The 20,606-nt window shown below is 52.2% G+C and overlaps 1 protein-coding gene across 1 annotated transcript; it reads left to right on the forward strand.

The window, feature by feature from the left end:
* The first annotated feature begins 880 nt into the window (after window positions 1–880).
* On the forward strand, window positions 881–4,345 carry LOC144103445 (zinc finger protein ZIPIC-like). Its single transcript, XM_077636160.1, has 2 exons — window positions 881–894; window positions 3,964–4,345. The coding sequence occupies exons 1-2, from the start codon at window positions 881–883 to the stop codon at window positions 4,343–4,345; spliced, it is 396 nt and encodes a 131-aa protein (XP_077492286.1).
* Window positions 4,346–20,606: the final 16,261 nt, after the last annotated feature.

Here is a 20,606-nt window from a genome sequence, read left to right on the forward strand (position 1 = left end):
GGCTTCGATGCGAAGGTGGCTAGGCATTACAGCTTTTATTAAGCGGTGCGCTGCCAGCACGTATATAGGTGCGTTGTACGTCGTAGCAAATAGGGCTCACTAGCTTAGGTGCAACGTATTTTTGCTTCTAAGATAGAGATAAACTTGTCTGTTACCTTCTTTTATACATTGACTTATGGATGTATCGTACTATTCCGTGATTTGCTTTCAGCTCGACATGGCCGGTTGCAACTGTATTTGGAAACCGAACAGCAAACATTGTGCAAAAACCAATTCCTTTATATATATATATATATATATATATATATATATATATATATATATATATATATATATATATATATATATATATATATATATATATAAAACAGGTAGGCGAACAATGAGAAAAATTCAAACAGTGCACTCATGAGTTACATGACAAAAATCAAACAATGGTTAACACAAAGGAACAAGCCAAGTAAAAATAAAACAGCAACATAAGAAAAATGTCCTTTTTGCGAACACACGTATACATACAAGAATTTAAAAAAATACATGTCTTGGAGTCAGGTGCAAGATTACAATGAGAAATTCAAGAAAATAACAACAAAAAGGAGCTCAGGAGAGATAGGGTAAAAAAAGACAAACTTCCTTTTGGGTTCATTAACAATCTATTGAAGTGATGAGAGGCGTTTGAATGCGCGAAAGAGACGGCGTTAATTGGTAATTGATATAGATTCTATCTGTGACGTGAACTGAAATAATTTCTGTGTAGTAATAATTGAGGGATCAAGGCGATCTCGTTTTCTGATTACGAGGGGAAAGTAAGAATACATAAACGTGTCATAATGGCATGAGTATTATGTTAAAGGGCGTGAGTGTTTATGCCTCGACGAACATGACTGTGAAAAGGTATGTAATTTGATAAGGCTGTCTTGTAGTAGTTGTGAATCAAGGGAAATCAAAATCTGAGTCGCGCATGTTGTGCTCTGAATGATAGTGTCGATAAAAACGAAATCGCCGCGAGGTTAGTTGATGAATCAATGCACTTATATTTGTTAAGAATACACTGCATCATGGAGTGCAGGGCCTTTACACCAAGGGAGTAGGCTTGACGATGCATTAAATAACATATTAACAAAAAGTTGGCGCGGGGAAGGTAATTCTTGAACTGAAATTGAATAACTTGAATGGTAAAAAAGGCTACAGTTATGAGAAAGCACCTCTGCCATCAACTGTCCTTTATCTAGGGGGGGGGGGGGGGAAATCCGACTGTGCGGCCTGCCCGTGGCCCCCCCTGCCGCCGGATACGGGCCGGTGTAGTTTCGGCTACTAGGCTTTGTTCCGGTGCAACGCCAGCGGTGGGGATGGGTTGTCCGGGGCCCATCCTCTTGGGAGCTGCAGCAACTCCCACGGCTGTGAGGGCCAGCCGAATCGTGAGGTCCGTTGTCTGTGCGGAGGCAGGCCTGGAGGCAGACCAGGTTAGACCCACAAAATCCGGTAGGAAGGAATGTCAAAAGTCAAAAACCTCCGCTCACGGGAACGTGCACGGCTACTAATGCTCGGTTTCTGGCTACGAAGAGGTCAGGTCCGCGCGGTAGCGTGCCGACGCACGGTTTCTGGCTACATAGAGGCCAGGTCCGCGCGGGGGTTCCGACAGCCCGAGCTCCTCGGAATCGATGTCCTCGGGGAAGCAGCCTCATTGCGGATCGCTTATGATGGGTGGCATATTGCGGACGCCGAGGCTGACCCGGTCTTGGGGACCACTGGGGACGCCGAGGTAGAGGGTGTGCAGTAGGACCAGTGCGAAAACCGTCGATGTGTGGAGTACCGGTGGAGTAGGCCCGGCTTATTTCACCCTTTGCCCGATTCTTGGTTCGTGGCCCGGGCGCCCGGCCTTGAATACTCCCTCCTCAGTAGGCGTGGAGCAAGCAAGGGGAGGAAATAAGTGCATGGTGGTTGGAAGGTAGCACAGGTGGGTCCCCCAGGGTTACCGGGTTATGGTGCCGAGGGCCAAGCGCCGATAGGCTGACGACCTGGGCCTCTGTTGGCCGGACCACACCACACACTCTTCCGGAGTCTGAAAAACCGCGAAACACAGTCGACGGCTAGTAACCGGCCGGTCCGATCCAACCCTTAAAATCGTGGAGGAGCAGGTGGCTGCGGACCCCAAGTTAGGAATTTTTTTTTCTTTCTTTCCTGTCTCCGACGGTCGGAGCCAGTGGGAGGTCGTGCATCCCGTGGGGGAGCCGCACCATTGGAAAAGCTCGATGCCCTACCTGTCCTGGCCAGGCGGGCCAGAAATGGAGTCAATGTCAAACGAAGGATCAGAGCAAAATCTCGCTGTCCCCATTCCCATCCCAATTCCCATAACCCTTTCCCAATTCCAATTTCCCATACCCTACATCCCACCCCCTCCGCTACGTCCTAGGGGAGATCAGGGGAGTCTACCCGGGCCCGTTCCCCCGGCGATGGGTCGCTTGTAGCATTTCCCCCCTTTCTTTTATTTTTCCACCTACGGGTGGCAAAACGATTGATTGCCTTCGGGCCTTTTCATTTATTTTACGATTGGGTCAAGCCTGTTATACGTCAGTGGTGCAGGCAGGAGCTTATTGGTTTACATTCTTTTTATGGCAGCTCCACCATACTATATGTCCTTTATCTCGAACACGTGTTCAGGGGTGGTCCCATATACAAGCAACAGCACTAAGTATAAAAGCAGCAACAAAGCAGTGGCGGACACAGTTGCGCGTGTTCCGCCGCATGTCCTATACTTCTGAGAGCTTACAATTGAAAGTGCACGCGGTGATGGAAGCTCCGCTATGCATTCCTAGCCTAGAAGGTGTTCATTTTGGGCTCAGTTCCTTTTCCGAAGATGGAAATAGTTCACCCGCGGTATTCGCCTGCGACACATTCGGCGACACGTCCTCAACACGATCTTCTGCAAAAGCACTCATCGAGCAAGCACCAGCAGAAGCTGGACGGAAGTCACCGCTGAGCCTACAGGGGCTACTCCAGCGATAGAAAGTAAGCCACATTTTTACCATGCGGGGCGTTTGTCTATTAAAAGTTCATATGGTCGAAGACATTGTTGGCGTCATATGCTGGAACGAACATTAACTCGTGTGTGGTGCTCTTTGACCGCGATGCCGCATAGAAATACACAAAAAAGAGTATTTGACAATATTGGTTCCGGAAGAAGGGAGAAATTGCGATAAATTGGCGCTTAGTTGATTCAAGAGTAAAATGAGCAGTTGCAGCTGAATGCATGGAGTGGTATTCCATGACGAAATGTCATGCCTTGCGTCTGCCTTGTGGAAGATTGACAAAAGCATCGTTTACATCGCTGCGGCGGTGGAGCAGCGAGAGCGCTTTTTCTTGCGCCAGAGTCAAGCAAGTGGTTCACTGCGCTATGGAGACGAATCGATGAGCACGATTTGTCAGTGGTAGAAAGGAACCGAAAAGGGCTTAACTGGAAAGCGCGACCGGTGCAGCAGTAGTATAAATTCTATCTGCGACACATTGGGGCACGAATGGGGGCATATGCTTGGAAGCGATTCGGAGAAATTACCGTCCAGCGACGCGTTTCGACGGGGAAGTTGACAGATCACGTGTGCTTCTGCCATCTTTGCGAAGCCGAATGCATGTCTGCTAAAAAACGTGCACACCACCAACAAATTTATGATAAGCCGAATGTGTGTAGCTCATTTTTTTATTGTTCTTACATCTGAATACAGAAAAAAACATGCATTTCCATTACTGGCAGAAGCTTCATTAGACTGGCTTATCTCTGTGACCGCTGCGCCAGATATCAGCAACGCGCTTTTGCCGCAGCCCTGTAAACGCCCCTAAAGGCCCCCAGCGACCAGCGGTGGTCTTTTCATGAGGCCTATTTTACGTTCCATTCTCGCACTTCTCAGCGAGGCTGTCATGATTACAATGTGCATGACTTCATCCTTCTTTTGTCTTTCCCGCACCCAGGAACCATGTCACCAGACACGAGCGGACCCACAAGGGCGAGCGGCACTTCGTGTCTCACGTCGGCAACAAGGGCTTCACGCAGCGGGGGAATCTTTCCAGACATATGTTGATGCACTCGGGGGAGAAGCCGCACAAGTGCCCCGAATGCGGTCAGCACTTCAGACAAGGGTATCCCTTGCTGCACCACCGCAGACGGCAGTACTCTGTCGTTGGCGGGACTGTGTCGCACCTGTGCCCCTGCGACTGGGAGGGGCTCTCCGAGAAATTCAACTACGAGCGACACGTGTTTGTGAACGCAGCTCAGAGACCTCAAGCCAGCTCGCATGTCATGTCGGGGGACAGGTTCAAGAAGTTATACCAAGCCCGCAAGCAGAACCGTTAGTTTCACTGCCATCGGCACCCGCTGCACAGGATGTACTATGGTATGGGCCCTTATTGCACTAAGGGTCTGATGCGCCAGGTGGATGCTCGCCACGGTTCTCCTGGAAACGACTGACAACCCTGACGCGATTGTAAAGGGGTTTTCACGGAGGCAGCACGCTTAGGCGGCACCACATAAGGCGCTGCAATTTACCTCCAAAATTCAACTGACATAGCTGTTCAGAACTTTTTACCCCTTTTAGTATTTTTATCTTGAGCTTATTTTTAACAAAATTTACTATGTGTAACGGGGGGTTTGTTACGAGGTACTGGGGCGACGGGAACGGCAACGGCAGCAGCCTGGGATCAGATCGGCAAAAGACACACAAGCGTAGCGCTGGCAAAAACTCTCGAGAGCACTGTCACCTCGTCTTCGTCTTTTCAAATCATCCGACGCATCTTCTTCTTTAGCCTTACAATCACCCCGGGGACAAGAGGAGCCATCCTGGCGAATTAGGGTGATGGCAAGACGGCGGGGTCGTAGTAGGGCTTGAGGCGCTGGACATGAACGGTCTCCCGTCCTCGGCGGCGGAGATCAGGAGACGGCGTGAGGGGTTCCACGATATAATTAACCGGAGAGGTGCGCTCCAGCACACGGTAGGGACCATGGTACTTCGCAAGAAATTTTGAGGAGAGACCGGGAGTTCCTGAAGGGATCCAGAGCCACACAAGTGCACCAGAAGTGTAGTTCGGTGGGGTTTGGTCTTGGTCGAGGCGGGAGCGCTGGCGATGCTGGGTGTCAGTGGTGAGTGACCGGGCAATTTGGCGGCAGGCTTCGGCGTGTTGCGCGGCGTCGGAAACAGGCCGATATTCGGATTCATCAGGGCGGTAAGGGAGGATAGTGTCGATAGTAGCAGAGGGTTGGCGGCCGTAAAGTAGGAAGAAAGGAGAGAATCCGGTGGTAGACTGCGTAGCGGTATTGTACGCATAAGTAACGTACGGAAGGACGAGATCCCAATCCGTGTGGTCAGAAGCGACGTACTTGGAGAGCATGTCTCCGAGTGTGCGGTTAAATCGCTCAGTGAGGCCATTGGTCTGCGGATGATAGGCGGTGGCAGTTCGGTGAATCGTGTTGCACTCTTTGAGAAGCGCCTTCACCACCTCAGATAAGAACACGCGGCCTCGGTCACTGAGCAGTTCACGAGGTGCACCGTGGCGAAGGATGAATCGGTGCAAAATGAAGGAGGCGACGTCCGTCGCTGTGGCAGCCGGAAGGGCAGCAGTTTCGGCATATCGTGTAAGGTGATCCACCGCTACTATAGCCCAACGGTTGCCGTCTGCAGTGTATGGAAGCGGACCGTATAAATCAATGCCAACGCGGTCGAACGGGCGTGGAGGGCATGGTAACGGCTGCAGCTCAGCAGCAGAACGATGGGGAGGTGTCTTGCGACGTTGGCAGGGAATGCATGCGCGCACGTACTTCATGATAAAGGTGTACATTCCGCGCCAGTAGTAGCGCAGCCGTATGCGGGTGTAGGTCTTGAAAACGCCCGCGTGACCGCTGTGGGGGGCAGCATGGAAGTATGCGCATATCTCCGAGCGTAAGTGACGTGGAATAACGAGCAGCCACTTGCGACCTTCGGAGTTGTAGTTACGGCGATAAAGTAGGGTGTCACGGATCGCAAAATGGGCAGCTTGGCGGCGGAGCGCACGTGACGGTGAAGCAGCCGTCGGGTTGGCGAGAAGGTCGAGAAGGGAAGCGATCCAGGGATCCATGCGTTGCGCTGAAGGCATGTCGCTGAGGCGAAGCAAGGGCAGAGAAGCGTCGGAGGTGGAAAGGCTGGCGATCTCGGCTGGAAGGGGGCAGCGTGACAGTGCATCGGCGTCTTGATGCTTGCGGCCGGTGCGATACACGACGCGGATATCATATTCTTGCAAGCGAAGGGCCCACCTAGCGAGGCGGCCGGAGGGGTCTTTCAGGTTGCAAAGCCAACAGAGCGCATGGTGGTCGGTCACAACGTCAAAAGGGCGCCCATAAATGTACGGTCGAAACTTCGCGAGGGCCCATACAATCGCCAAACACTCTTTTTCAGTTACGGAGTAGTTGCGTTCTGCTGGTGTGAGTGTGCGGCTAGCATAAGCAACGACGTATTCGTCAAAGCCAGGTTTTCGTTGGGCGAGGACAGCGCCGAGGCCAACACCGCTGGCGTCCGTGTGCACTTCGGTAGGAGCGGCCGAGTCGAAATGGCGCAGAATGGGCGGCGCCGTGAGGAGACGGCGCAAGGTGGTGTATGCGTCGTCGCACGCTGGAGACCACAGTGATAAATCCGCACTTCCAGACAGCAGTTGAGTCAAAGGCGCAGCAATGGACGCAAAGTTGCGAATAAACCGGCGGAAATATGAGCACAAACCCAGGAAGCTGCGCAGGTCTTTGATGGAGGTAGGTTTGGGAAAGTCAACCACAGCACGAAGTTTCGCTGGGTCGGGACTGACGCCCTGCTTAGAGACAACATGACCTAAGATGGTTAATTGACGAGCGGCAAAACGGCATTTTTTTAAGTTCAGCTGCAGGCCGGCGTCAGAGAGGCAGGTCAAGACGTGCTTCAAACGGGAGAGGTGGGTGTCAAAGTCCGGGGAAAAGACCACAATGTCGTCGAGGTAGCAAAGGCATGTCTTCCACTTAAGTCCGCGCAAAATGGTGTCCATCATCCTCTCAAAAGTCGCGGGGGCGTTACAAAGCCCGAAGGGCATCACCGTAAATTCATACAAGCCATCCGGTGTCACAAAGGCGGTTTTGGGGCGATCGGCTTCTTTCATAGGAACTTGCCAGTACCCGGAACGCAAATCAAGAGATGAAAAGAGTTCGGCCCCTTGCAAAGAGTCCAGAGCGTCGTCTATGCGCGGGAGGGGATAGACATCTTTGCGCGTAATCTTATTAAGGCGGCGGTAATCTACACAGAAGCGTATGGAGCCATCCTTCTTTTTGACGAGCACCACAGGCGACGCCCATGGGCTGCTTGAGGGCTGAATGACGCCGCTCTGGAGCATCTTGTCGACTTGGTCTTCAATAACTTGGCGCTCGGCGACAGACACACGATAGGGACGTTGTCGCAGCGGTGCGTGGTCACCTGTGTCGATGGCATGGGTGACAGTGGAAGTTTGGCCCAAGGAACTTTGATGTGAGTCAAATGATGAGCGAAACTGATTAAGTAAAGTGAGAAGCTGTGCCCTTTGCGGCGCTGGAAGGTTGTCGTCGATGGAGCGAAGGAATGCTTCGGTTGAGGAGGGATCGGGCGCAGCAGTAGGTGGGCTGAGTGCGGCTATGGAGAGGTGCGGCGCGTCGTCCGTCTCTTTGCGGATGAGCAGAGACGCGAATGGTTGTACCGTGCCGAGACATTCACCTAGGCGCAAGGCGTTGGGGAACGAGAATGGGTTAGACACGTACAGTACGGAGAGGCCAGCGGATATAGTCAGTACAGCGTATGGCAGAGGCAGACACTTGCGGTGCAGAAAGATAGGGGACGGAGTGAAGAGGACAGTGTCGTCGCGAAGAGGGCCGCAAGAGAGGGGTACGAGGACTGAAGAGCAGGGAGGCTGGTCAATGTCTTCGGCAACTAGGGCCTTAACACAGGCACCAGGAGGGGCAGTGTCCAAGACAGCTTCGGGCAGGTGAGAGAACTCGACTTCAGCTCGAGCACAATCGATGATAGCAGCATGGCGCGATAGAAATCCCAGCCCAGGATAACAGCATGAGAACAGCAGGGCAGTACGACGAATTCGACGGCATAAATGGTCCCCTGGATTACAACGCGAGCGGTACACGCTGCGGACGGCTGGATGTTCTGAGCGCTGGCGGTGCGCAGTGAGAGTCCAGCAATTGGCGTCCTTACTTTTCTTAAAGAACTACACAGCTTTGCGTCCATGACGGAAACGGCAGCACCAGTGTCGACAAGCGCCATGACAGAAACGCCGTCGACGGAAATTTCAATGAGGTTAGCGGCTGACGGATGAGGCCTTTCGAAGTTCGTTGTGGACGCAGTTCTCGCCTCAGGAACTGCGGCGCCTAGTTTTCCTCCTGGTTAGCGGTGGGGCGACGTCGCATAGGCGAAATAGACCGGCGTCGTGGAGAAGAGGGCCGGCGGCTGGAGAGGGTAGAACGGTCCGGCGAGGAAGTACGACTTTGCGGCGGCGCAGCTGGTACAGAGTACTGACTCGGTGGGGGCCAGTACCCAGGAGCTTGGGGAGGAATTTCCGCGTCCGGGAGACGACGGCGGCAATGCCGAGCTACATGACCTGGGAGACCACAAAAGAAGCAAATCGGCCGATTGTCCGTTGTGCGCCAGGAATCGCTGACCCTTGGAGTAGGTCGTCGGTAAGCCACTGGCCCTCGCAAATGCGCCGGAGGCGCACTATAGATTGGCGGGTGCGGTCTTGCTACGACATCGGCATATGTCACTGGAGCCGCGACAGGAGGCGGTCTCGCGACGGCTTCGGCATATGTGAGCGGAGCCGCCACAGGTTGTGGTCTGGAGACAACGTCAGCGTATGTCAGCGGAACCGTGACAGGTGGTGACGGATGAGCCGGTGGAAGAGCCTCAGCAACTTCCTCTTGAATTGTATGTCGGAGCGCTGGAGTCAGATATGATGGTCGGTCGTGAGCGCTCGGCAGAAAGGAAAGTTGACGTGCCACTTCTTCCCGCACGAAGTCTTTAATCTGCTGTAGCAGCGAGGGGTCAGGAGCTGGCGTGAGCCCAGCGAGCGACTCAACCTGCTGTGGCCGCTGGCGTGTCAGAATCCGCTGCTTGCGCAACTGCTCAAAGCTTTGACACAGCGTGACGACTTCAGCAACGGTACGCAAGTCGCGCGCTAGAAGCATCTGAAAAGCGTCGTCATCGATGCCTTTCAAGATGTGTTGGATCTTGTCGGCTTCCGACATACGAGTGTTGACCCGCTTGCACAAGTCGACGACATCTTCAATGTAGCTAGTGAAGCTTTCACTAGCCTGCTGAGATCGTTCACGCAATCGCTGTTCGGCTCGGAGTTGCCTGACAGCCGGTCGACCAAATACGTCTGCAAATTTAGTCTTAAAAATGGACCAGGTTTGAATATCTGCCTCATGGTTGCGATACCAGAGGTTAGCCACACCGGCGAGATAAAAGATGACGTTGTTTAGCTTCGTCACATCGTCCCATTTGTTGTATACGCTCACCCGCTCGTACGATGTGAGCCAATCTTCCACATCGTTCTCGTCAGTCCCGCTGAAAATGGTCGGGTCCCGTTGACGAAGAGAGCCGGCACAGATGACAGCCTGGCCCACTTGTACGGCCTGGTGTTGGACGTCCTCAGGCATCGTGCGCGCCGGGAGAGCACGACTACGGAGCTCCAGGGCCGATGTTTCTACCCGGCACCTCCACCAAATGTAACGGGGGGTTTGTTACGAGGTACTGGGGCGACGGGAACGGCAACGGCAGCAGTCTGGGATCAGATCGGCAAAAGACACACAAGCGTAGCGCTGGCAAAAACTCTCGAGAGCACTGTCACCTCGTCTTCGTCTTTTCAAATCATCCGACGCATCTTCTTCTTTAGCCTTACAATGTTTTATCTGCATAAGACTGGAATTTGTATAGAACCATGCATGGCCTCAGTGCAGCGCAATATCTTATTTATCATTAATCGATCGTTGTCTGCACAGTCATTTTAATCGTTTCAACATTGGCAAAGTCCTTAAAGGCTTTCGTTACGACTTTTACTGTTTTCTGATAAAGCTGTGCTCGATTTTACGTGAGGTTAGTGTGAGACGTGTACTAGACGATTTTATACACCACGCCATACGGTACCTTCGAGTCTGCGCTCCTGAAATCGTGTGTCCATGTGATGCAAGTAGGTTTTGACCACCAATCGGGCAATCTAGTTTTAGCTTTCTTTCCTAGGTAGGCCGTTGTGGTAGTTGCAGAAACGCTTGAGAAGAAAATGAAGCACGGCACATGCAAGAGTGCTTCGCCACAGAGTGAACAGAGCCTGGAAGCGGTTAAGAAGATGCACAAGGTCTACCACGGACTTTTATAAGAAGGTGGCTAACGGGTCTGACGTTCCAGTGCTTTTTTTAAGCCCCCAGTAGCTTCATTAGCGTAGCCGTCTCATCACTTACGAGTCCGAATAGCACGGCTGTCAAAAGAATGAAAAGCGCGCGTTTTAGTGTGCAACAGAAGTGATATGCGAGCTCCCCCCGACTTGATGTAGAGAACACATCGGCTAGACGTGGCATTGGGGAGTGTCCAATATGGCGAGCACTCGCACTGGTTGCCTTTCCACAAATTGCACTGATTCTACACCGCATTTCCTTGGTGTGTGCAGAAGTAGACGAAAAATAAAAATTGCAGCTAAATTCTTTGCATGGATTTTATAAAAAAAAATGGGACCAGACTGTATGCAATACATGAGTTGTGCTGTATAATGGACAGATGTAGCTTGTTTTGCGCGTGTTACGGTAACTTCCTGCTTGCTGGTATGATAGATTCTCTGAAAGCTTGCGCCTTCTTAGGCCTGCGGATATGTATATACATGGTTGAACTTTGAATAAATCGGTGGTCAGTGGCACCCGGGTTAGCCTGTCTCTTCATTCGTTTTGTGGTTGGCGCTGCGTAGTATCTAGCGCTACTGTCGACTCTTCTTAACGAATATTTTTAGTGTCCTTAAAAAAGCACCCAACTACAGCAACCGCATTTGTGGCAGCTGATAGGGCGGTGCTGCCTAGGTTAGCAGACGCTGGTTCAGCACCTTAACCAGGCACTTTAGCTTTTTATTTTAGCGATAAAGCTGTCGAGAAAAAAAACTGTCACGCTCACAACACGAACAGCACAATCGTTGAGAATGTTTTGCCGGGTGTATCACTGCTTCGTGCACTGCGCGGAATCGACCTTCGGCAGAACAATTGCCAAACGCATCGAGTCCCTTAGATTGAATTGTAGCCCGTCACGTACAAAAAGAAGATAGTGAAAACACCTAAGCTTACTACGAGAGCGGGTGCGATGCAAATTACCTTTCTGACAACGACAAAGTGCCCGTCGGCAAGCATATGGCTTTGTGCCTACCAAAAAATTTGCGCGCTTCCATGGATGTGAGAGAGAAATTTGTCTCGGTCCACATATCTTATGCTGTGAACAAGGCACTGTTATCAGCGAGCTCAACACGCTTCAGCAGTTCCGCATCCTGCGCCATGTCAGTCTCCGTAGTCGTACGGGCAGAGGTTTCCGTGTAGTAGAACTTTTTGGAGATGCCCTTTTCTGCTGTACCAACATCAAAGGCGTACCCGGTGAATCGCATGGTTGCAAGCAAGGCAAAGTTTACTTACGGCAAGGTGTGCAAAAGCATCGAAGCACTCCTGCGACTGTATTGCCGAGTATGCAGCAACGACCGATGACTTTGCTCGGGCCCCTTACTTATGACGAGAATGGAAACCTACCTACAAATACGAAGGCGCATTTATAGGGCGGCTACCAGTGCGCAAAGCAAAAATCAGTGAAATCAGTTGAGGTATTTATATTTTCCTATACATTGATGTAGAGAATGAGAGCGACTTCATATCTGTATAATTCTATAGCTAGATTTTTTTTCCAAACTCACTCGTCTTTCGGCCAGCTCTGCTTTCCAACCTTCGGCACCGTTGATGACCCCCTCCTCGGACACAGCGTTTAGCAGCAGCTGTTACGCATGATCCGTGCTACATTCCCCCGCTTTCGCCACACCCTCCGTCTTCCTTCAGTAAAGCCGCCGCGGTGGTTCATTGGTTATAGTAATCGGTCGATGACCCGAAAGACGTAGATTTGTTCATTGCCGCAGCGGTCGCATTTTGGTGGAGGCGAAACGCTAATACCACGTGTACTGTGCGATATCAGTGCACGTGAAGAAAGCCAGGTGGCCAGATTATCCGCAGCCCTCCACTACGCAGCCTTTCATAGCCTGAGTTACTTCGGGACATTAAATACCGCGCAACCGTAAAAGTAATCCTTTCACGGTGATAACCCTCCGGGCGGTCCCCGTGGAATTAACCACCCTCCGGTTACGCGTTCCAACGCTCTCTCCATGCCTTCGTCCTTCCACGGTAACTACAGTGCGGTTACGCCTTTCTTCATTCTAGCCATACCCTCCTCCTTCCACTGTAACCACCCTCCGCTTTGGGGTTAATATGCTCTGGCCAACCACCGTTTACGCATTGTTTCACTCACATCGTACCTTCTGTACTGCACGGTAGCCATCCTCACCCATCGATTACGTCCACAACTAGTACGACCTACAATACTACTGCTACTACTATACTACAACTAGAAACAGGCGCCTACGAGCTTTCACTGTAAAAATATGCTACCAAAAAGGTGGAATGGCTATTAGCTTTCTCGGTGATACAGGAGTGATTCTAGACGAGTAGACGGCATGACGAAGCCTGGCACCGTGGAGAGCAGTAAGCCGCATCGGATGTGCGCACGTCACTGCCTTGAAGTTCATTTAAGGCGCGCCGCATGTACGTTAGATTTCATGCGAGAATGGCAGCTAGAACGTGCGCCTTTAGAGTAGACTGCTTTTTTTGTTTAATGAGAGTAATAATAATTGGTTTTGGGGGGGGGGAGGAAATGGCGCAGTATCTGTCTCATATATCATTGGACACCTGAACCGCGCCGTAAGGGACGGGATAAAGGAGGGAGTGAAAGAAGAAAGGAAGAGAGAGGTGCCGTAGTGGAGGGCTCCGGAATAATTTCGACCACCTGGGTGTGATAAAGATGAAGTGTGGCAAGTGCGCTGCACGCACTCGCGCGCATGGGGGGAGAGAAGACGACGAAGTAGGAGAATACAGATCGGCTCGACCGTATGCTACGTGTACTGTTTCATTGCTAATTATCATTACTACGATACAACACTGGGGATCTTTAACGTGCACTGACATCGCACAGCACACTTTCATTTTCAAGAGAGCAAGAAGCACATTCTTTGCCAAAAGGCGAACCCAGTGCAAAGAAGAGCTGCGATGACGGAGGTTTAAGGGACACCACAAACAATGCGCTGGAGAAGTGCTGTAGTTGCAAAAGTTAAATGAACGAAATAAATAAAATCAAACAACATAGTGCGGAAGACCTGGATTTTTTTGGGGGGAGCACGGTAATATTTCTAGACGAATAGAAGGCATGCCGAAGCTCGCTGGCCAAGAGAGCACTCGGCCGATTGTCCGTACGCTGCACGTATTAGCGGGAAGGGGGGGGGGGGACGGCAGAACACGATGATTGAGGCAGAATTGCTATTTGCATTATCTAACGGCTAGTGCCTGCCGTCGATATGCGCACACTGCGCCCTTCTAAAATGGCGGCCCATTCACAGTCGCATCTTGGTCCGACACGGTTTTTCGAAAGAAAAACAGCTAGGGACTGCTCACAACATTCCTTGGTAGCAGACTCTTTGAGCGTGCCATTTAGCGCGCTCTAGCTGTTTTACTAGTAAACCACAAGTTCAACTCGCTAGCATGGCACAACTTTTCAGGCCTGTTTTATTGGCGAATGAGACGTGAACTGACAGCGTAGCAAAAATTTTCCGCACTGTGCCTCCTTCCGAAACGAGTTTGAAATTTGTCAACTGTCGCCAGGCAGAAGCGGCAAATTTCACAAGCAAAGCTTGGCACAAGAGACTGGCTAATATCGCTTTCAATCTGCAGCATTTTGGCAGACATATCCAGCGTCGAATAGATGTCGTACGGTGCATTAGGGAGGATGTAGAACTTGAGCGCAAAATTGCGCGTTGATAGCGACTTGCGATTGCGATTCACTGGTTAAAAGCCTCGGAAGCGATTTTGCTCGCCAAAGTAGCCTGCCATCGCGGAACCAAAGAGCGGCCCCAGACCGGCTCTGCCTAGATGCTCTGCCTATAGCGCCTCGATGGCCACTGATTTAACGATGCGTCCTAGTGTTGCCACGGTTCTCATGGTTCTTAATTTTTTTTATTACACTTGCGGCTGACGGGATAAACGCATAACGCTGAGCAAACATCTGCCCTTTCAGTGGAGGGAGTTTTTGTTCGTGTGCAAAAGAACTCTTGCGCTCACCAACACCGACGGAGAATTTTGCGTACATCGTTCGTTCATTCACCGTACGTACGCTGTTTCCTAGCAACCACAGGTGCTACCCGAGCTTGCCCGAATTACTCTGGTAAGTTCGGAGGAGCGTCGCGCCAGATGCGCAAGGGGTGGCTTACTGAGGAAGGGCAACAGCGTCGCACAATCCTTACGGGTGTTTGTGATAGAAAGAGCCATCTGCCACTGCATAAATGGGCATTAACTCCCAGCTTTTACTCCGGACGGAGCCCGGAGTAAAAGCAATTATGACAGATTTCAGACGGTGTAGCGCTCTGTCCTTGCGTCAGAGTCTAAAATCGCCGAGGCCCACCAGTCAACAACCATATGTCTGGCTATAGAAGAATGCCATAAAAAGTGGGGGTTTCTGGTGCGGCCAACAAAAGGGAATTCTTCTACCTGGTGGAATGCGGTCTGTACGAGAGATTACAGGCGGAGGAAGGCAGCATAGAAAAAGCATCTTCATAACCAATGCCCAAATAACTGGAGTGATTATAAATTTATTGCAGCCACTTTTAAACGCACCGTTTATCGTGCGAAGGAAAAATATGACTCAGAACAATTCGATTATCTTTCAAAACCGGGCAACCGACGTGCACTATTCGGCTTTCTACGGTCTAACAAACTGCTCACGTCCTCTAGCAATTTACCGTCGTTAGTTATGTCACCTAAAGAAGCTATCCAGGCGGTTGAAGCAGTTGCCAGGGGCCTGCAAAATCGGTTTTCATCTCTACTGCATTTGGGACCAATATTGTTTGTGTCTGTGGCGCCAACAAATAATGCCTCACAATTGAATCTGTCGGAGCTTTCTAAAGTTCTACACAGATTACCAGCTGCTGCTCCTAGCCGTGATAGTATCCCTACAACGATGCTCAAGATTCTCTATGATGAGTCTCCCGACTCCTTATTGCACCTCATAAACTACTCCATCAAACGTTTGGATAACTCCTTAGTTGAAAGTGGCCTAAGGGATCCCTTTACTTAAAAATCAAAGTGGAGACTATGAATTGGATAATATTGTAACAGTTGTTACACTGAAAAGGAACTGCAGCGGCTGAACGAGGGCACCAGAGAAAACGGACCTACACTTCAGCGTCGTCTACTTCTAGAGGCTGCGATCTTTTTCTTCTTCTACTTCCAATCCTCGTGTCACTGCCCCCTCTTCAGGAGCATCGCCCCGATGCGGTGTTACCGTCAGACCGAATCGCGGGGAGAAAAAGTGTTCAAGAGGTACACCACGAGTCTGACATCACGGAATATGACTACATGCAGCCGGAAAGTCACTCGCGGGGTCGCTCGTAGTACGGCTTCATTCGCACCACATGCACAACGTCGCTGCGCTTGCCGTTGTGCGATGAACGAGCTGGCGAGGCTGGTGCAACTTTGTACGTTACGTCGCTGAGGCGGCGGACAACAAGGTAAGGGCCGAAGTAGCGGCGCAGTAACTTTTCAGACAGCCCGCGATGACGAACGGGCGTCCAAACCCACACATAGTCGCCTGGGTGGTAGGTAACGTAGCGGCGTCCAAGGTTGTAGCGGTCAGCATCGATCTGCTGCTGACGGTGAATGCGGTGTCTGGCCAGTTGCCGTGCTTCTTCCGCGCGCTGAACATAGGTGGCGACGTCGACAACAAGTTCACTCTCACTGTCAGGGGGGTCCACGGGTAGCATAGCATCGAGGGGGGTGGTAACCTGTCGACCGAAGACTAATTCGAACGGAGTGAACTGCGTCGCCTCTTGCTGCGCGGTATTATACGCGAATGTTGCGTATGGGAGAATTTCGTCCCATGTCTTGTGCTCGATATCAATATACATTGAAAGTATGTCGGTCAAGGTCCTGTTGAGGCGTTCTACCAAGCCATTTGTCTGCGGGTGGTAGGCTGTTGTACGTCTATGGCTGGTGTGCGTGAGCTTGAGTACAGCCTGAGTGAAGCGGGCCGTAAATGCAGCTCCACGGTCAGTATGATAGCTGCAGGAGCGCCATGACGCAGGACGATGTTGTGGACGAAGAAGTCGGCGACTTCAGCAGCAGTACCGTTTGCAAGTGACGTGGTCTCAGCGTATCGGGTCAAACAATCTGTCGCGACCGCAATCCACCGGTTTCCTCTGGTCGACTTCGGAAAAGGGCAGAGGAGGTCTATGCCAATTTGCTGAAAAGGGGTCTTTGGTGGTGCTATGGGCTGCAGAAAGCCGGCTGGCTTCAGAGGAGGAGATTTGCGCCGTTGGCAATCCCGGCATGTTGTTACGTATCTACGCACGGATGGGAGTGAATTGGGCCAGTAATACTTAAGCCGAATCTTTGCCGGTGTGCGACTAACCCCCAAGTGGCCGGCGGATGGTTCATCATGACAAGCGCTTAAGATTTCGGAGCGTAACTGGGATGGCACAACAACAGAAACGTCTCTTTGTTGCTGTCAAAGTTGCGCTTGTAGAGGACTCCACGCCGCAGAATGAAGGTCTGTAGTCCACGGCGAAACACACGAGGTACATGAGAATTCAAACCCTCCAGATACTGAACGAGTGGCGCCAACTCAGAATCTGCTCGTTGAAGCTGCGCCATACGGGAGATGCTAATGGCAGAAAGAACAGGGCAATCTTCGGGGATGTCTTGCGTAGCCGGTTCCACGGGCGCTCGTGATAAACAGTTCGCGTCCTGGTGCTGCCGACCCGATTTATAGATGACCGTAACGTCGTACTCCTGTAAACGGAGGCTCCATCTGGCCAACCGCCAAGAAGGGTCTTGAATGCTGGCCAGCCAGCATAGCGAGTGATGATCGCTGACAACACGAAACGGTCGGCCGTAGATGTAAGGTCGAAACTTACTCAGAGCCCAGATGACGGCAAGGCACTCTTTTTCGGTCGTCGAATAGTTCCGTTCCGATCGAGAAAGTGTGCGGCTCGCGTAGGCGATTACTCGCTCTGCGCCGTACTGCCACTGTACGAGGATCGCTCCGATGCCGACATTGCTGGCGTCAGTGTGGACATCAGTCTCTGCATTCTCGTCAAAATGAGCTAGTATTGGTGGACTTTGAAGGCGGCAGTGGAGTTTCTCGAAGGCTGCGTCTTGGGCACTTTCCCATACGAAGGGTGTGTCATCTCGAGTCAAGGCAGTCAATGGCTCAGCTAGGCGAGAAACATCTTTAACAAAGCGGCGGTAATACGAGCAGAGGCCCAAAAAACGTCGGAGGGCCTTCTTGTCGGTTGGGCGTGGGAAACTGGAGACGGCGGAAGTCTTGTCGGGGTCTGGAAGAACACCTTGTGTGCTGACAACATGTCCTAAGAAACGGAGCTCCTCGAAGGCGAAATGGCATTTCTCTGGCTTGATCGTTAGTTGTGCAGACTGAAGAGCTTGAAGGACAATGCGCAATCGCTGCAAGTGTTGTTCGAAGCTAGACGAAAAGATGACCACGTCGTCCAGGTACACAAGGCACGTCTGCAACTTCAAACCAGCTAAAACAGTGTCCATCATGCGTTGAAATGTGGCCGGAGCGGAGCAAAGTCCAAACGGGAGCACCTTAAATTCGTACAGACCGTCGGGTGTCACGAAAGCCGTTTTCTCGCGGTCTCGCTCGTCCACCTCGATCTGCCAATATCCGCTTTTCAGATCTAAGGAAGAGAAGAACCTGGCGTCCCGGAGTCGGTCAAGGGCATCGTCGATCCTCGGGAGTAGGTATACGTCCTTTTTGGTAACATTATTCAGTTTCCTGTAATCAACACAGAATCGCAACGTGTTGTCTTTATTTTTCACCAGGACCACCGGCGACGCCAACGGACTTGTTGACGGCTTTATAACGTCGTCTGCAAGCATTTAATCGACTTGAGTCCTAATGGCTTCGCGCTCTTTAGGCGAAACGCGGTATGGACGCTGACAAACTGGTGGCGTGGCCGAATCGGTGACAATGCGATGCTTGGCTACCGGCGTACGTCCGACCTTGGAGCTCGCCGCGAAGCAATCTTTAAAATCAAGTAGCAGCGACGACAGAAGGTTCTTCTGATGAGGTGACAACTCCGAGTTGATTTTAACCTTCTGAAGGGCGTTACTTGGTGCGGCATCGTCGTGAAGATTCACCTGTACGGGGCACAGATTCGGCAACCTATTCACGTCGTCGAGGATAGCGACGGCCGTTCTCTTGGCGAGGTGCTGAATTTCGTTCGTGAAATTCGTCAGAAAAACTGTCGCACAGCCGTCATTCAGTTCAACAAGACCGCGCGCAATAGCCACACCCTTCTCGAGCAACAGCGAAGGGTGACTGTCCGCAATACCTTCGTAGTCGTGAAACGAGTCGTTCCTCACTAACACCAGCACACTGGACCGTGGTGGCTGCATTACGTCGTCTTCGACTATACGCAGAGCGTTGACTCCTGGGCCTTCTGTGTTAGTGTGCGCCACGGCTTGCTTCGTCGAAAATGCGACTCGCGCCTCGTGTAGATCGATCACAGCACCGTTTGCCTGTAGAAAGTCGAGGCCCAGGATCAAATCTCTCGAACACTCGCTCAACACGACGAATTCACCCACGTAGACGAAACCGCGGATGCCGACTCGGGCTGTGCACTTTCCAGCCGGGCTAATGAGGTGACCTCCAGCCGTGCGAATGCTAGGGCCCAACCATGGTCTCAAAACTTTGCTCAATTCCTGGGCGAGCGGGTGGCTCATCACGGAATAGTCAGCCCTAGTATCAAGTAAAGCGATGGTGTCAGTTCCGTCAATCGTCACACGCAAATCAGAAGTAGCGCGTCGGATGCTGTCGCTACCCTGCCCCGGTGAGGAATCAGCGTATCGGTATATCGGCGGCGGAGGATCTTCAGTTTTCCCGACAGCAGCGGCCTTGCCTCCGGAGACCGCTGGAATTAGTTTTCCCGGCGTGGACTGGGAGAACGCCGCTCAGGGTAGCCGGCGTCGCGGCGAGGGCTTGGGGAACGGTAACGCAGCGGAGATGGCGACCTAGGATCGTAGCGACCGTATGTCCCAGGCCTCTGACGGGCCGACAGATGAGCTTCAATTTCGAATGGTCGTTCGCCATTCCGGGGGCAAGGGTCGTCGGGCGCGAAACCACGCAGACCCACTCGGCGGTACGGGCAGGCCCTGTAAAGATGTCCCGCCTCACCACAGTGGTAGCAAAGGGGCCGCCGGTCCGGTGCACACCACACTTCACACTTCCGTGGCCGCTGATAAGCTGGTCGAGCAGCCACACGGGAAAGACCAGACTGCTGCGCTGCGTGAGTCGCGGTATTCACGTCGTAGCCTGGCGTTGGGGCCCGGCAGAGGACAGATGCATAGGTTGGTCTGACCTCAGTCTGTCTTGGGATCTCAGGCACTTGTTGCTGCTGTGCTGCTAGGCGCACCTCGTCCCGGACGACTTCAGACAGCGATGTAACAGACGGCGCGCTGGGAGGCAGCTGGAGGGCTTGTAATTCCTCCCTGACGATCGACCTGATTAGGTCCCGTAAAACGGCCGCATCACTCCCTAGCGGCATCGAAGAAACAACGGGCCCAAGCGTGCTTACATCCCGATTGTATTGCCGGGCTCGTTGCAGGAGCGTCGTCTCCATGGTAGTCGCTTCCGTGAGGAATTCGGCAACAGTACGCGGTGGACTGCGCACAAGACCGGCGAAAAGTTCCTGCTTGACCCCGCGCATGAGGTGGCGAAGCTTCGTCTCCTCCGCCATGGATGGGTCAGCACGCTTGAAGAGGCGCGTCATGTCCTCTACATACATGCGGACGCTTTCGTTAGTCCGCTGGTTACGGGAGCGAAGCGCAGCTTCAGCTTTCTCCCGGTGGTCTGCGTTGGGGAATGTAGCTATGAGATTTTGGCGAAATGTCTCCCAGGTGGACAGGTTGCTCTCGTGGTTCTCGTACCATGTCCTAGCGGAGTCCTCGAGCGCAAAATACACATTATGGAGCTTACGGTCGTCGCTCCAACCGTTGTAGCGGGCGACCCGCTCGAAGATGTCCAGCCAGTCTTCCGCATCTTCGTACACGTCGCCGTGAAAAGATGGCGGTGTTCGCGGCGTGTGGTAGAGGATGGGCGCCGGGAACCTACTGTCTGTGGCCATTTCCGGTGGGACCGTCGGTCGAGGCTCGAACTCAGGTGTCTCACCGCGGAGGCGGCGGTTTGGGCGCTGATGGACCGGTGTGAGTGCCGTATTTATCTCGTAGGCGTACGCAGGTCGGG

The sequence above is a fragment of the Amblyomma americanum genome, chromosome 9, assembly GCF_052857255.1.
Source record: "Amblyomma americanum isolate KBUSLIRL-KWMA chromosome 9, ASM5285725v1, whole genome shotgun sequence".
In the NCBI taxonomy this organism is placed as follows: Eukaryota; Metazoa; Arthropoda; class Arachnida; order Ixodida; family Ixodidae; genus Amblyomma; species Amblyomma americanum.